This window comes from Bradysia coprophila, chromosome III (genome assembly GCF_014529535.1).
Source record: "Bradysia coprophila strain Holo2 chromosome III, BU_Bcop_v1, whole genome shotgun sequence".
NCBI classification, from domain to species: domain Eukaryota; kingdom Metazoa; phylum Arthropoda; class Insecta; order Diptera; family Sciaridae; genus Bradysia; species Bradysia coprophila.
The window spans coordinates 3,959,216-3,977,281 of record NC_050736.1 but is presented as its reverse complement, the minus strand read 5'-3'; the positions used below and the strand labels follow the sequence as shown (position 1 = coordinate 3,977,281).

The following is an 18,066-nucleotide window of genomic DNA, read 5'->3' as shown; positions in this document are numbered from 1 at the left end:
CGGTGCATGAGAATTCTTATTTTTTATTTTTTACTTTTGAAGCTCAGGCTCAGTTCTTTTGTTTACTTTGCTGCATTTTTTGGTGATTTCTTAGCAGCTTTCCGCTATTTCCCCAAATTTTCCATCAGCAGATGGCAATTTCTCAATGCAAACTATCCTACACTTGTTCATGGAACGTTTTGCTGCTGTCTTGTGTAAGAGGCTAGCGGAAGCAACTGAAGATGGTCAGTCCACTCTGACCAGTGACCGCCGTTAGTTCTCGAGGTCGAAACAGCTTTTCTTTCTTCTTTTTTGTCACTTTACGTGATGTGTGGGCAAGGGAAGAGCTATAGCTCTGTTTGTCGTTCCGAAGGATAGTTTCTTTGTGATTTAGTGAATGTGAAAAAGGAGTCCTGTTTTGGTTTGTGTGCAGATGTCCGGTTCTTGCAATTTGCGCCCCTGAGCTTTTCGTCTCAGGTTAAGCAAAATTGGCATGTGCGAATTTGTGTGGATGTCAATGAAAAAACAAATCGGCGAAAAGTTGCAACATGAAAGGAAAAGTGTCGAGTTTTCCGAGCGAAGAAATAGAATCTAGATGGAAAAATTCTACACGCTTCGTTCGAACGCAAAGTTACGGTGAAGTGACGAAGATTGCATTTGGCGAACCGTTTGTTTTCCTCAAAGTGGTCATGGACGTAATTTACAGATCAAAGACCCTGCTATTGAGCACTCGAATCAGTCGTTGACTTGCAAATAATCCATCATTCAGTTGAACCAATATGAATCAGAATTTGGTAAAATTCAACAGCTGCTGTGAAGGTTGAAACGATCGGTAAATGAATCCTACCACCCAATGAATCGTTAAAGTAAAAAGTCATAAAACCGTTGCGTACGGAGAACGCAATCAGAGTCGATCCAAGTTTGGAAGCGAAAAATCAGCATTTTGGTGGAATTCGTCCACAAAACCACACAATGCATCGTTTGATTGGACCCTTGTTGGAGTCGTTTGCATTTTCGACCAGGTGAGTGCACTCATGACTTTGGACATTACTGTGACGTTGGGTTGAGTAGGACGTGAGTTGAATGTATGCAATTTATAGGACAAGTGGTTTCGTGGTAGTGTTAGAAATCAGCATCGCTTCCTACCGTACGTTTGCGTTCGTGTGGAGGAGTGTGTTGTTTGAGGCTAGGCTAAAAGAAGTGGAAAATTGTTCACGATTGTTTTACAGCGGGTTTTTTTTTTTTTTTTAATTTTTCTTGAGCTCATTTTGTGTTCCGCCGAATTGATGTGATGTCTGTAATTCAAGTGTGAACAAATTTGAAGGTTCTGTGATTGGGCGAGGGTGATCAGCTAGAATAACGTTATAGATTGAGGTGGGAAATTGACTTGACTGTGGACGAAGACGAACACGAATGGTCGAAAATGAACTGGTTGTATCGTGTGAACGTAGCAGTGCCGAGACAGTATATTTACAGTTGCTACAGCAGCAATTACCAAGATGATTTCGAACGGCAACTAAGTACATCGGTGTGACTACGAACGGCAACATAATGATGTGAACAATTTGTTGAAAATGGGCGCACAGCCAGAAGGAAATGGATGAATTGTTGGTAAAAGTCAGATAAAGAGTAGAGGTAAGATATTTACCGGGGATGTGGCCGGAGTCAGCTCACCGGAGTGTGGATTGGGCACAGGCGGTAAATATTCTTTCAAGAAACCTCGAAATTTATTCTTACCAGACGCATTGGCTATATGAGATTTTTGGTTGGAACTGCAATGGACTTAATATTAATCGTAGCGAACGAATACTGGCGTACCATTCTGAGAGAGCGTAAAGAAAAAGTAAGAAAATGCAACGGTAGGAGCATGTGATCGGACTAGTAGCATCCGATGATGCAATATTGCAAGGTCGTAGTGGAGTAAGCAAGAGAAAAACTAGAGATGCTTTGTCGAATATTGGTTTTGGCAGTAGTGGATGACGTTTGGTCAGTGATGTGCTGAGAAAGGATAACGAAAAAGGCATCGTCCACATGCCAAATCGATGAATTCAAGTTAAGTGAGCGACTTGGCAACCTCCAGAAATTCAACATCAAACTCGGTTCGGTCAGAATTGAGACGAAATAATCCATCAGATTCGGCTGACGATACAAATTGGACGGTGGGAGTTTTTCCTCAACTGCCACAAATTGAAATTGAAGTACAGTACAAATTGGTTGGCCATTAGACGCAACATGGCAATTCGGTTGGTCATTGGACGCAACACGACGAATTGGTTGGTCATTGGGCGCAACATCGCTGAGATATTCGGTTGGTCATTGGACGCAACACGACGAATTGGTTGGTCATTGGGCGCAACATTGCTGATATTTGGTTGGCTATTGGACGCAACATTCAGTTGGTCATTGACGCGATGAGAATTTGGTTGACCGGAGCTGACAATATTATTCGTGGCGCTACGAACAGGTAGACAATAGTAGCGAACTACTATGTGCAAAGAGTTTGAATTTCAGAGGGAAGAACGGCAATAAGTGGATCAGCAAGGAGAGTAACAGTGAAACTCTACAGAATTTAACCAACGTAAATGAGCAGGAAGACGTAAAAGAAATCATCAGTAAAAGGTCCAACGTGGTAGCAAGCACACCCTAGACACTTCGCCAGAAAATATATGTGAATAGCCTGAATAGTGTCACACCCTTGGTAGCAAGTGAGGTTTCATATCGACTTAAGCTAGTGGAGGACTAGTAACGTCTCAGAAACGAGTCGACATCGAAGATGATTGGACTGGTAACATCACATCAACAACTGAAATATCAATTGATTTGATCGGTGGCGGACGGGCAACAGTGAAGAAACGAAGTTTACATAAAAGATAGTCGGGTCGGATTAGCAACATAAGAAGACGCGCAACACCTGAATTTGTTTGGCCAATGCAGGAATGGCACAGCATCCAATGATAGAACGGAAAAAAGGTCGGAATTTGTTGGATCGATTGCAGACAGTAACGCAACATCTAATGGTGAAGATTAACATCGGAATTGGTCAGTGGCCGACTGGCAACAGTGGCGAATGAAATCTTACGACGGACATTGCAACCACTAATTACAGACAAAAGTAAAATATTTTGAGTTCTGACGACTCGAGGAACGAGAGATTCGATTCGAAGCATCGTAATGGAAGTGAAATTTCGTACGCAAATGATCGTCGAGCCGAAGGGGACGACATCGAAATGGAAACGCACTAAAGCAATGGACAAGTCAAAGATGGTTGAGCCGTAGTGAATCGATGAATTAACAGCGACATTATTCAGGCTCTAATGGATGGTCGGACAGTAGTGGTCGACGATAAATACACACAAATTCGAAATTCACGTGGTAGTACATGGTCGAGTCACAGTGGTCGACAGCAAGAGAAGTGTAACGATACATTACGCACGCTAAATGATGGCCGAACCGTAGTGGTCGCCATCAAATTGGAAGCGCGAATTCACGCAATGGGTGAATGGTCGAGCCGCAGTGGTCGACATCGGATGAAACACAGCACATTCAACGAAAGAGCTAGTAAAATTTCATGGATTGTTTTGGTCAGTAGCGAAGTAACTGGCAACTGTGACGAGGAAAGCTCTCAATCGGAATTGGTCAGTATCGGACTGACAGTAATGTCGACAATAAATCTGCATTGAAATTGGTCAGTATCGGACTGGCAGTAATATCGACAAGAAAATTTGGCAGCATGCAATAACAGAAAGAAATCAGGATTCAGTGCAGCATTCAATGAAGACAGTACCGCAGTGGTAACAACGAAAAAGCGAGGAACATGGAAGTATGTTGAGGAAGCGAACATTTTGGAATCAGATTTGGTTGACCTCAATAACAAGGTTATGGAAGGTCAAGGTGGGAGTATGTTGAGAATTGTATCTCACATTCACTCGTGGAAATCCTAATCTAGACGGCCATTAGAATGAATCACATCAGAGTACACACGAACGGAGAAAAGAAAGAAAAAGTCAGTTACAATTGTACGATCGATCAAATAAAGACGTGTTTCCGGGGACAACATCCCCAAGTCTCAGTATTTCATTGTAGTGAAACGTAGAATTCTCAACAATAGTGATCGATGTACAACATCAATGCATGGCATTTGGGGCCATAGCGAAAATACAATCGATTGAGCGACAATGTTTTCATGTATCTACCGAATGTTCGAAGGACACGTTTAACTTCCGAAATTTGCATGTGCTTGTAATCGTCGGTGATGATATTCGGAGGTTCCAGCTTGAATGTTCCACCTGTTCTGTTAAAACAATAATCGGAAATTGTCCGGAAACGAGTGCATGTTTCACGTAGTGAACACCAATCCAATATAGACAGGAATTTGTAGATGTGATAAAAGCAATCATCGTTAAGATCGAGAATACTGTTTAGTTTCGGACTTGTCATGATTTTTGCACGTTTCGGTTTTTAGCGAGTGATTTTGATGTGGTTCTGATCTGGTTAAAGAAAGCCAAACTCAGTTCAATTTCACACAATTGCATTCGGTACAATACGTACTTTTTACCGGCGTATTCTCTATTCTCGACGACTTTATCGTTGAGTAGTTGAGTCTATAATTGGTCGATCAATTCAATCAGTTACTGTCACACAAATGCTCGTATAACTCTCGACTGGCTGTGTAGTTGAAATTGATTTACATTCAATATTTTCTTAATCAACTAAATGACCAGAGTCATTGACTTTAAACTTTGCTTTAAGTCAACTTTTCTTTCTTTGTTTGTTCGACTCTCTCTCCTCTCTCTACATTATACAAAAAAATAAACCGCCACCGGTTGTCAAAGTGTTTCTTAATGATTTGTTTTTTTTTTTAAGAATTTACTTATAGCGCGAATCGTTTCAAATGGAAGCCTTTCGATGAATCATATGATTTATGAAATAACGATTGTTTGTAGGAGGAAATTGATGATCGATGTTTTTCGAATATCAATAATATCAATCATTAAAATCAGTTTACCGAGAACCAATTTGGTTGAAAAGACTCGTTTATTGGCTGTTTCTGAAAAAGAATCCTGGGATTGGCTGAATGCTGTACATTTGAATCGTATGGGAAGCGTGGATTCAGCAATATTTCTTGGTTACTGTCAATTTTTCCTTTTAATCCAATCAAATCACGTGAAGTCAATAAAACGAAGCATAGATGATGTTTGGACCTCAGGATTCAGTGGCAGTTCGAGGCTAATGTGATTTAGCCAACATCAATTTACTTTTCGCATACGCGTACAAATACTGTGCCAAGTCACACAGAAAGAGCAGTGAAATGAAGAAAAAATCAACAAAAATTCTACATTTTTGCATCTAAAAACCATCTGATTCTTAATGTTTTAACTCAAATCAATAATGAGAAACAATTCGCACGATATATAATGTTAGGAGATTCCAGTATCTCAATGCATAAAATGTGCCGGTATGTCAACATTTTGCTTTTACAAAATGTTAGGAGGTGCCAGTATCTGCACACACCTTCTAATAGAGCTTCACACACTTTTCAGCTTCCCAATAAACAATCAAAAACGAACTTTGTACTGTTGCAAGATTTACCCCAAAGGAGGGTAATCTCGCACCGTGTGAGATTCACCTCTGAGATCTCGCACAACCGCCTTTTGTATGGTGTGCGACAATACCATATCCCGCCTTGGTGTAGATCTACATTTTCAAATTTAATTACCGACCAAAAGCAGCGGTTCATCTATTAATTCACTGTGTTCATTTTGAGTTCATTGTCAAACAGCGTCTGCAGAAAGAAACGCAATAAAACTGATTTTTGGTTTTGTCAAGTTCAATTTCCATGTCCCACTTCAATTATACCAATTCATTTGACCATCGTTTGGTGTTAAAATGTGTTAGCTTTCAGCAGAAATTTGAATGTTTGTGGTGATGTAACGTAATACCGATAAAACTCAAAATATGTGTCAATTATCGTGAAATATAGAGTTTTGTCTGACTGAGGTTGACACCACAAACATTCAACTTTTTACTGAAAGCTAACACCTAATGCTTAGTTTCCTCTTACCAAAAAAAGTACTCCGTGTGAGAGACAAAATTGAATTTTTTCAATTTTTCTTTGTTTATTTGACAGTTTGCTCTCTCACGGCGCTCTAACGGCTTTCTCACGGCGTACTTTTTTTAAGTGGAATGGGCACTTAACTTTTTCATACTTACTTTTTCCAAAAAGAATGCGAGTCTACAATTATAATCAAAATAATAATTTTGCCACAAAATGTAAGCAGCAATTTAGCCATGTGTAGATTCCTATTAATGCCTCTGTATCTCATTGCTAAGCATCTTTCCCGGAAACGTATACAATAAAATTACCAACACAATTTGACGCAAGCACCAAACGGATGCATTTATTCACGCCGTAAGTGTGCCTAAAATTTGAATTTTAAGTGAACGATTCGATGAAAAAGTGAACCGAAAAATACATTTCAACGCTTCATTGTATGAAAATGACGCTACGTTAGAAAGACCTCCACACTTTCAATTTTGAATTTCGACCGCACTTACGGCGTGAATTCATATACTAGAGTTAATATAAACTCCTCCAGTGTATCAATCTTGGATATTTAAGAGTAATTAACCCTTTGCAAATTTTTTGCCTACATTCGGGTGGAAAAATATTCGTTTTTTGATGAACTATTTTTTTTTAAAACCATTAAAGCATTTTAACTTTAAAAAAAAATTGTTTTGTGACTCACTCGGAAAAACCTGTGCAGAGTACATAAACTTACACAATCTTTTTCTTTTAAAAGTAACTCATTTTTGCATGTTTTAATGGTTTTATTTCTTCAAAAAAAGATTTTAGTTCAGAGAAATCATCAAAAAACGAATACTTTTGCGCCTAAATGTAGGCTACAATTTTAAAGTGTCAATTGCTCTCAAATAAAAACCAATACAAAACACTGTTCCGAGCAAACATACGTCCTGACGGTTAAGTAGTCCAAATATTTGTTTACAGAATTTGATTGAAGAGCTAACTTTAGAAGATTGCGTGCGCACCAACTTAAGACGAATCTACACATGGCTAAATTGTTGCCTACATTTCGGGGCAAAATTATTATTATTTTGATGATAATTTTGGACTCGCATCCTTTTTCAAAAAAGTACGACCATCGTTTGGTGTTAAAATGTGTTAGTTTTCATCAAAAATTTAAATGTTTGTGGTGATGTTACCCAACTCCGAGAAAACTCAAAATATGTGTCAATTTTCGTTAAATATTGAGTTTTCTCGAACTGAGGTTACATCACCACAAACATTTAAATGTTTACTGAAAACTAACACATTTTAACACCAAACGATGGTCGAACTTTTTCGTAAAAGGATGTGAGTCCAAAATTATCATCAAAATAATAATAATTTTGCCCCGAAATGTAGGCAACTTAGCCATGTGTAGATTCATCTAGAGTGTGCCACTAACGCGTAGCACATAAAACTTAGACTTCGGGTGTTCATGGTCATAAGACATATGCATTTACATACAATATAAATTTTGCATAGCCTGAACACGTAAAGCACGACCTTTTTGGGTCGGAGTATGACGTCCCCACTCGTCAAAATTAAAATTTAGAATCACACGGACGCGTAATGTACTATTATCACTCGGAGTAATGGCCTGCGGCCTTGTGCCATAATTACACATAGAGAGCCTAATAAAGTACTTTGCACCGAGATCTATAGAACTATGTATGCAATGTAAAAGCGACAGATGTAATGTTTTTCTATTGTTCAAAAGTCAAAGAACAAAAGAAACATTTTGCATCTATCACTTTTACTGCTATGTAAATCCACAGTAAGGCACCTAAACTGATCAGTTTGAAAGAAATTCTTTCTTTCAGATTGGATTAGATTGTATAGACTGTTATGATCAGAGCGAGAAAACCGAAGACTAATTATTATAACTTGACTTGGAGCTCGTTCAGCAGCTATTCGTTAAGTTTCACTGGTGAGAATTTTAACACTTCTTTCATATAAAATATGTCAAAATCTTCACTTTGGGTAACGAATTTTTAGTTCCTGAACGAGCCCTTGGGGTACTTGCCAAAGTATCTGCTTCTCTTTCAACGTGGTACGTTGAGAGCGATAGGACAGAATACCAGTATATTTTAACTTGCCTCTTCTCTTTCATCATAACACTCTATAACAACAATCTGTTTGAAAGAAATTCTTTCTTTTATTCGAATTATATCCGTAATGTATACCATCCGCTACCGGTTCAAAACATTTCGGTACATGTTTGGTATTGTTGGTAATGATCTAAAAGGCATTACCGGTATTACACAGTTTGTGTATGAAAACTCAACCTAACAGAAAAAAACAAAAAAATCTACTAGTCGTTACCAATTGCGTTCGAAGTGTCACACACCTGAAAAATTGCAAATGGCTGATAATTTCTGTGTTATTCTGTTACGACTGTATGTTGAAGATCATTTGTACCAAGCTAAATAAGTGTCATAAATCAAATAAAATAATTATTTCCATTGATTTGTTGAGTTCTTTAGTATCTGAGTTCGAATAAGGCCAAATAATAACGTTAAATGTAAATTTGAATGACCTAGGAGTGCAGTTTTATCATCGTTTATACCTTGAAATTGTAACCATTGCGGATTCATTTGTGTTCGAATTAAAAGTACTTGCTAAACATTTTAACGAAATACTACAGAAAATTTGAATTGAACAATCAAGTCAAACTGCGATCGGTGCTCTGTTGTCTATTAATTTTTTGGTTTGCACTTACATTTTTCGAGATTTTTCATACTTGAGCTTGATGAAAAAAGATAACAATTGAGACATTTAAAGCGTTGGCTTCGAGATATTTGATAAAATTCTTGAAAATACGGATATTACTCTTCAAGTCGCATCGCTAATCACCCTACATCAACCGTGTTTTCGTAGCGCTGATTGGTTTTTCCAGGAGCTTAATCAGAGAACAAAGGGTAAGTCGTTTTTCGCCCCAGTTCAGTGTTTTGCCTTCGCTACATTCGGCGTTATACATCTAACAGAGAAAAAAGGTTTCGACCTAACGCGAAAACTGATTTTATTTCATTAGAAATACATTTCATCATCTGATTGCTCAGTAAAAACGTTCGACAAAATGGAATATTATCTGCATTTCTGTGGCTCGGCAACATTTCAAAGTGATTCTTTTGTTACTGTGTTCATGCCATTCAATGAAACTCATTGACTGTATGTGAAGGTGCCTTCATTGAGTATCGTCTGTTGTTTTCTGTTTAATTTATTTAAATGTATGTGACTTCGATGTGTCCACGTATAATTTTTTCACGGCATTCGCAACATTTATCGAGATATTTATGCGAACGTTTGATTGGAAAGGTTGCTCTCTCTTGTAGAGTCGGAGGCGCTATTTCCATCCAATTTTCTAGCTATTCGTAGCGCTTGTGAGCTATGAATATTTTAGTCTTTAGATGACAGAAAATTGCTTAGTCACCCATTGGTGCTGTGCCTTGAAAGGAAAATTTAACTCCAAAAATTAGTTCGTCTTCAACTAAAATCAGAAGACCAAAGTATTTTTCTCTACTAAAACATTTCGAGGTCGAAAGTAACTGATTGGCTTGCAAAAACTAATTTCAATATTTACCTGTACACATAGTGCAGAAGAGTGCTTCGATAATGCAGTTAATCCGCACATAATCGATATAATAGCACGATTTTATCAGAGCTGTTAAGCTAAATGAACACAACTCTATCGTACCTCTGGGCGATGATGTTCATGTTTCCGAATATATCAACAGATTAGATACGGTGCATATATGACAGTTTTACGTGTAATACTTGGTTCAATTTACACGTGAAATTGATTGCAAAATAGTAGAAATTAGAAGTACAAAAAGTCTATCGTTCCGTTTCCTGGTACAATGTCTCTACTAGCAGAAATATGACAATGTTGTACTGGAACACGTCATATACTAATCAAATTCCAAACTTGCAGATTCTTCAGCATATCATCATCAACAACGATATCAGCTAAATTTTCCCGAAATCATTGTTCACGACAAATATTTAATAGTTTCATCGTACCCAGTGCATCAATGACTTCAACGTAACCAACAAAACAACACAAAGAAAAACTCATTGTCTGTGATATTAAATTAAAAACAAAACTGAACTTTTTGGTGTTAAATTTATAAATGTGTGTGTATAACTGTGTAAGTAGGACCTAAGTGTGAATTTCATCAATTAATGTTGTTTCTATACATTACGGTAATGCACTTGTACTCATTAAGTAATTCCAGTAGTTAGGCTATGAAGTAATGTACCAATAAACAACAGAAGTAGTAGTAGAAGAAGAAGAAGAAAAAACAATTAAAACGAAAGACAATTCCATTCAAAATAAAAATTTAAAAAAAACAAAAACAATTTAGTGAAAAAAAGCCAATTGTTATGGCCGAATCGATTTCGCGTGACAATTACGGTAACAAGGAAGAGGAGGACTATGATTCGTCCGAACAATCCGCCAATCAACATACATCATCGAACAATGACAAATATGACGATCCAGCGATTTTAAGCTGCGGTTCTGCGCAAAGGGAAAACCGCATCACTTACGAGCGCGACCATTTACTTCAATTGCGTAATTCACCTTTATCACGTAAACGTCCCGATTATGTTTTAGAAGGTCTGTGTAACTGTGTACCACTTTAACCGAACTTTGAATGAATTGCCTTTTGTGTGTTGTTGCTTTTTTCAGGTTTGACTTTGCGTAAGCTATGGTGTCGAGCAACGGACTTGATGATCGGTGGTGAAGAACGTACTAGCGGCCGTTCAACGAATAACAGTAGCCACGAGTTTCGCTCCAGTACGAATGGTACATCGACCCCCGCGTCTACATATTTGATGCCCTTGTTTGCGGTGAAACGACGACCAAACGAAACTAAAACCGTTCGCAAACCGGAAGGCAATGAGACTACCACATTAACTACAACGAGTACGAATGCCAATAATGCTCCAATGCGACGGAGTGTATTCATGAGTGGGCCACAACTGACGAGTGTTGGTGGAAATTCTTCGGCATTAGATCGTCGCATCGGAAGTGGCCGAATACCGGCACGCGATTCTCAATGGGAATTTCGTTCCGAAAAGGAACCGCTCGATCAAGACTTTAGTTTTCGGCCGACTGGTGGTTTAATCAATATACGTGAACGCGAACGCGAACGGAATCTTAGCGCCGAGTCACAACAGAAACTGCAGCAACAACATCGGGCAGGATTGGATCGGGAACGTGAGAGAGATTATCGTGACGATCGTTATGACAAACGAACTACGTACAGCAGGGACTATGATCGGGACAAGGATAGGAATAGTAGTCGTATGATGGGAAACAGCAACAACAATATGACCGGCAACATGCGTTTTTCTGGTGGATCACACAATGAGCGACGTCGAATGTTTAGCGAAAATCGTGCAGAAGAACCGGAATGGTTCAGCGGAGGTCCAACATCGCAAAACGATACGATTGAATTGCGCGGCTTTGACGAGCCTGAGGCAGATGAACGGACGGTGCGAGCTAACGAAACTGTTGAAAATGATGATCAAGTTTCGCTAGACAATCAAAGTGATAACTCGAACAACAATGCGGATGAATGTGAGGTCGGCGAACCGGAATCAGATTCTGTTGAGGACACTGCACCGCCTACTGTCGATGAGCCGAATGATTCCAACAACAACGACAACCTCAATTCTGACAAAGGATTTATGGACGACCCAAATAACGCTGCTGATGACTTCAATTTCGATAATTTCTTGAAAATGGGTCTGATGAGTGAAGAACTTAAAGAAAGTGGTGTCGGTGAATCTCGCTTCTATCGTTGGTTTCAACGGCAATCACCAACGAAAGAAAATAAGAGCAGACGTTCATCTATACAGGATGATGTGAATGAAGGCAATCAAAATAACGCAACCACTCGGCCTGCTGAGAAATACTTTGCTCCGATATCGCCTGCAGGTATGTAACGACAGATTTATCTCTAAAAATGGTTTTGATTGACTGAATTTTCTGTCCCTCTGATTTTCTTGCAAATCACTTACTTTGAATGTAACACTTTCAGCTAGCACCGGGTCTTCCAATTCTTTACTGGAATTTATTCAACTCGGAAAATTTGACAAGGCGCCTAAAGAAGATCAAAATGTTGCCGGAACCGGTCGTACAAATGTTCAATCCAATTCCATTGCGAATAATGTTCCGGGCAGTGTGTGTAGCGTTTTGGAATTGGAAGCCCGAATGCGGTCATCTGGTGGAAAGTCACAGAGTGAAGTGAGAAATCAACAGCAGCAACAAGACATGCAAGCATTTAAGAAACTACTTTCGCAAATAAGTGGCAACGATCACGGAATGATGCAACGAGAACCGCAGACAATGGGCCAAGCTACGGGATTAATGCAAATGCTAAGCAAAAATACGCCACAGCCACAACCACAACAGCCGATACCATTCATGTTGAACCATCAGCGTCCGCAAAACTTACAACCGCCAATTCAAAGACAGCCAATGGATCCGATGCAAAACGTTCAAATCGGTCCACACTTACAACAGAGTCGCGATGAAATTCTGAAACGTCCCGAAGCCCAAATGATCATACAAAGTATCTGCAATGCAGAAGTTACGCAAAACTCACTGATCCAACAGTTGAACAATCCAGCATCGAACCACCGTCAACGTGAAACCATTCTAGCCGTGCTAAACTTTATCAGCGAATGTGCACCCAGAATACCGTCACCGAACCTGATGCCATCGGTGATGCAACCGCAAGGTGCTGCACCATTGTTACACGGGGCTGGAGTGCCGATTCCGAAACCGCCAACAATTCAGACGAATGCACCACCAAACGTTGGCATGAATGAACAACCGAACGACGTTCTGCAACCGCACTTATTGTATCAGCATCATCATCAAGGTGCCGCCGTTGCAGCTCAGAAGTTGCGGGTTTCTCCGTTGCCAAATGGTAAGTTTATGATTGTCGAACGAGACAGATTTTCATTTTTTGGCCATAGAAAATTTTGCTTAATTCAGTGATACGTTTCATAGTTAAATATTTGGTTCTTTTCGGTTTTTAATTACTAACGTTTTTGTGCATGCAGCATTTGTTAGCCCAGTGTTGGCAAATAGTCCTATAACTCTTCATATTCCAGGTAAAATCATCGATAGACAGACATTCATTTTGTATTGACGAGTTTCGTAGATCTATTTTTCTTTTTCTTGTTTCGTTAATCTTTACAACGTTATCAACTGTAAATTGGTTTGACTCATCGCGTCTATCGCTTATTACGTATTTATTGACATGCATAAAAGTGTAGAAAACATTCGAAATATGAACCTGCCAAAACTATGTCGATTAGAAGGTATCGATTCAAAATTTCGTAGCTTGTTTCAGCTTTGTTGTTATAAATAAGAATGTTGCAACTCAATTCATTGATGATTTAGACTATCCGCTAAGTCAGATTCAAGCTTCTCGTTGAGAGATTCAAGCCAATTTAAATTTTAAAAAAATTACTGTTTCCATCCACTTCATACAAACTTCATTAACCTCCTATAGGGATACCACAACGCATCCCGTCGCCACGTGAACTTCAATTCCACACTCAATCCATAATGCAAAGTGCATTAATTAAGAAAAAATTGGAAGAACAACGAGAGAATTTCCGCAAGCGACAGGAAATGCAACAGGCCCAACAACAGCAGAACCATTTGAATCAACCGCCGAATCAATCCGAATCCGGAAATAATATTCCCAGTTCGTCAGTTGCGCTGACTCAAACATCCACATCGTCACCGGTGAAACAACACCATCAACATATCGCTTCGCCGGTACGGGCAAATCGAAATTTCGTCGTTTCTTCGTATTTTAAATGATTTTTTCTTTATTCGTAGACTCCATTAGCATTTACGCCAACATCAGTTTTACGAAAAATGACAGCCGAAAAAGACATCGATGTGATGAGCAATGTTGGAATGGGCAACAAGTCGACATTAGGACAGATACAACACTCAATCAACAGTGCAGGTAAGTCGGAAGACATCAAAAACATTGTTCTTTCGTTCCGGTAATGTTTGATACAACATCCTTGCGTCCATTTAGCAACAGGACAAATTCAACAACAACACCAACAACATCAACAGCAGCAACAACAACAGCAAATGCGAGCTAATCAAATTAAATGGAACAACCAGTTCAACCAACCTCCATCGAAACCAATCGGTGAGCTCAATTAATCATTCAAAAAGAGACTCCAAATAAAACCTCTAAATCAATAGAAATTATACCTGCAGGGCGACCGATCGTCAAAGGTGGCGGCTTGCCGATGCAAATGGCGTCGAATGTTGAATTTCAACAGATGCGTGACCAGTATTTGCGTAAAAATCCTCAAGCAAGCATGCCGCAACCGCAATTGCCAAATTTATCTCAACAAATGCTACAACAACAGCAACAACAACATCGTCAACAGCAGCAGCAGCAACAACAACAGCAACAAATGCGGGCTAATAATCAAATAAAATGGAATCAGTTCAATCAACCGTTCCAAAATCAATACCAGCAACAAATGATGCACCATCAACATACAATGGCTCAACAAAAACCGTCCGGATCGAGTGGTCAAAGTGGAAACGGTGAGTTTCATTAAGTCGGATTTAATCGAGAACACTCTGTGGCTTCTCATTTCTCAATATTACCTAATGATCCCTTTCCATTCTGCAGTTCTTGTCAACGAAAACCACGGAATGATCAATTTCGGACGTGAAGGCGGCCTATCGCCAACTTCAAACCAGTTGGCGCGTTGGTTTTCGCCCGAACTATTGGCCCAAGCTTCAGCGGGTAAACTCCCGTCGCTAAACATTGGACAGGCATTGAGTTTGGAGGAATTCGAGCGATCGATGCAACATTCATCGGCTACAGTCCATAATTAGCAATACACAGCTGCATTGGAATGCTTGTTCCCCACGTAAATATATTTAGATGTGTAGGCTGAACTAATCGGAGTGAAAAAAAAATAGAGCAACTACGATACCAAACGTTTTACGGATTTAATTATCTTCCTTTAGCAACTGCTATAATGTCTATTTACGACTATCTTGATTGAAATACCAGATCGTTTTGACCGATCCTATGGATCTCTGACGTTTAAGAGTTAAAATATTCCCAGTGTCGCAACATATATGAACGCGAATCCCAAAAAATCCGTACTAGCAAGCGTTTTTCCATCACACAGTGCAAGTCTGTAAGACAATTGAATTTCATGATGAGCAAGTAGAGGGAGCTAATGTGAAAATGAAATTCTTGTTCTTGGAATAAATTAAAAATCTGATCACAACCCAGGCGAGAAATTGGTCATTTTACTCACCTCAGCTGAAACTTCGAGAGCCTTTGTTGTGAAAAACGTTGTGTTGACCTTGGGAAAAAAGTTGGAAATTTCATTTTCTCCGGTGACACCCTCACAACGAAATTTCCAACTTTTTTTTCCTTTGGTGCACAAATAACTATTCCAATCTTCGTTACCAACGACCGGTTATCTATGTTATTGAAAACCATTAGCGATTTCGATTTTAAATTTCCTTGATCGTTTATCAGTGCAGTTGTATCTCCGATTGTTAGATCTCTCTCATAATTGCGTGATCGAATTTGAAGTATCATTACGGTAATATTCTCTCTCACGTTCGATTAGATGCTCCAAAACAAAACAATTTTATGCTAAACTGACATAGATCTCAACTAGTATCATGACACTAAGTTTGTTGCTGAAGGTTATCGATCGAGGTGAACAGCTCGAACATTATTTATCTCCGAGGCAAACGGAATTTTTTAACGATTACAATCGGAATTTTGTCGAAATGAAACATTTGCATAGTCATTAGCCTACGAAGCATTGCTCTAATGTTAATTAAATTAAAATATAAAATTAAATGTGTCGCAAAATATAAGGAATTTTTTTGTCTCGCTCCAAGTTAATGAGATTTGTCAAAAATAGAGTATGATGCATGAAATAAACGGAGAAGAAACTAATTAGGGGACAGAAACAAAAAGAAAAAAAAATATTAGAACTACACCTTGTTATGGCAGTAAAAATGCACTGAATCTCTTGGGTTTTATTAATTAAGTCTATGTAATGAGTGTGTTTCGGGAATCGATTGAAAGTCGAATCGGAAACTATTTTCGGTTCAGAGACGTTTTTTTTCTTCGTTTTTTAAAAACATAATTTCATTCTTGGATTGCTTTCGTTTTAATTATTAAAATACGCTGTGATTTAATTAAAGAAAAAAAAAAGAGAAAAAGAAATAAGTGAAAACGTGACATTAGAACGTGACGTTAATTTAAACAAACAAAAAATATGGAAATTTTTAAGTCATTCAAACTATAATGAGAAACGAACGAGATGAAAAAATAAAATAAATTTTATGCGAATCGCTGGATGCTGGATACGAACGTGGAGTATTATTAAAATATTAATTTCTTTTCTAATTTAAAAGAGTAAAAAATTGAAACTGTTGAAATGAGGCGCGAATGATTTTACTGAATTATAATGTAGAATTTAAGTAAAAGATGAAAACAAAAACAAATAAAAAGAAAACAAACTGAATGTGGTTGATTCGGTGACAACCCGTTTAAACATTTTAATTTTTGATAAGAAAAATTAATTTTCTTCAATTTATGTAACCTTCTTAACAACCAGAAAATATTTTTTTTGTCTGTTAGGTCAACCGATCACAATAGGTTTAGAAATTGTTTCCTTTTTTTTGTTCTTTTGTATACTCATTTCATTTTTTATTTTGTGTTTCTTTTGATTTCGAAATTTACTATAAAATAATATCGAAAAAAATTGTCTATTATTAAAATAAAGAATGAACAAATGAAACAGGAACGTTGACATTTATTTATTTTTGAAGTTGCAGAGGGCGACACTTTTTAAATAGGGTATGGCGATTTCAACTTTACTTATTAATTGACATCTTGACCATGGTCCTGTACACACTTTCTTGAGGAATAATTTATGCCAAAGATTTTTTTCAAACTCTAATATAAGCTTGCCTCCTCGTAACTCGTAGGATTAACTAAAAAAATTTCGAGTATTCATAGGTCTGTATATGGTTACTTTAGAGCATCTTGGTGAAACTGGAACAGTGACGCTCTTTATTTAATAATCGATGAAAATACTAACTGTCAAGATGCTAATACCTATTGTTGGACCTATATCTCGGATATAGAAAGAAACGAGGTTCCGCATAGAATTTTTTTGAGTGATATAAGACGAAACCAGGGTCTTGTTGAGCAGTACTTTATTTCTTGGATTTAGTAAATTCTTTCAAAATTGGAGAAGATCGACCAAATTCACTTTTCGTGAACACAACCTTTTCATAAAACATATGAACGTAAAAAAAATGCTCGAACGTGGGCTTTGCTGTGGCGTCAAGTTTCAGCGAGGTCCGATTTTCTAGTAAGAGTTTTGGCAAATCAAACTTCGACTTATTTACGTATGTATCTTGAGCGACTGATTTTAGGCCGAAAACAAACGAGCAATTTCAATCAGATATTCACCACAGACTAAACAATGGAAAACGCAGCATAATTGTCGATCCCATCAATGGAAAATTGCTCATGTGTTTTTCGGCTTGGTGTTGGTACTTCCATCATTAGTGGTACTCTAAATACGGTGCTGAGACTTGACATATCAACATATCAACCGAAGGCAAAAATTATTCACCAAGCTTCGAGATCGAGATTGGAGTGCCGCATTTCTCTCAACAGTTTGCCAGAGGAATATGATTCATTGATCACCGCATTGGAGACTCGTAAAGAGGCTTAAGCTTAAGTTTTGCATTGGTACAACAAAAGGTTATTGCTGATTATGAACGTCGATCGCATGGAGAAAAAGCGTCGAATGATACAATTCTGCAAGTTGTGTCTAAATCATCTGGTCGTTGTTTCTTTTGTCAGAAATCTGGTCACGGATCATCGAATTGGACCGGTGATTCACGGCAAAAGTCGAACGATAAAGTGAAGCAAATTGAAGAGGTATCCAGAAATCCTTCCAGC

At 38.3% G+C, this 18,066-nt stretch overlaps 1 protein-coding gene and 1 long non-coding RNA gene across 3 annotated transcripts; one reads left to right on the top strand and one right to left on the bottom strand.

Annotated features, from left to right (window-relative positions):
* Window positions 1-8,381: 8,381 nt before the first annotated feature.
* On the top strand, window positions 8,382-16,714 carry LOC119075571 (putative uncharacterized protein DDB_G0271606). Of its 2 annotated transcripts, none has more exons than XM_037182041.1 (9): window positions 8,382-8,961; window positions 9,975-10,661; window positions 10,734-11,987; window positions 12,091-12,984; window positions 13,576-13,847; window positions 13,911-14,043; window positions 14,119-14,238; window positions 14,295-14,648; window positions 14,737-16,714. In XM_037182041.1, exons 2-9 carry the CDS (start codon window positions 10,427-10,429, stop codon window positions 14,943-14,945), a joined length of 3,471 nt encoding a protein of 1,156 aa, XP_037037936.1. In that variant the 5' UTR covers window positions 8,382-8,961; window positions 9,975-10,426; the 3' UTR covers window positions 14,946-16,714. The 2 variants fall into 2 exon arrangements, with proteins under 2 accessions (XP_037037936.1, XP_037037944.1); XM_037182049.1 differs by having other exon boundaries at window positions 14,310-14,648; window positions 14,737-15,208.
* LOC119078329 lies at window positions 9,253-9,838 on the bottom strand. The gene is made up of 2 exons (XR_005087991.1): window positions 9,624-9,838; window positions 9,253-9,562 (listed from the first exon to the last, which is right to left on the bottom strand). It is a non-coding gene; the product is annotated as an uncharacterized LOC119078329 (long non-coding RNA).
* Window positions 16,715-18,066: the final 1,352 nt, after the last annotated feature.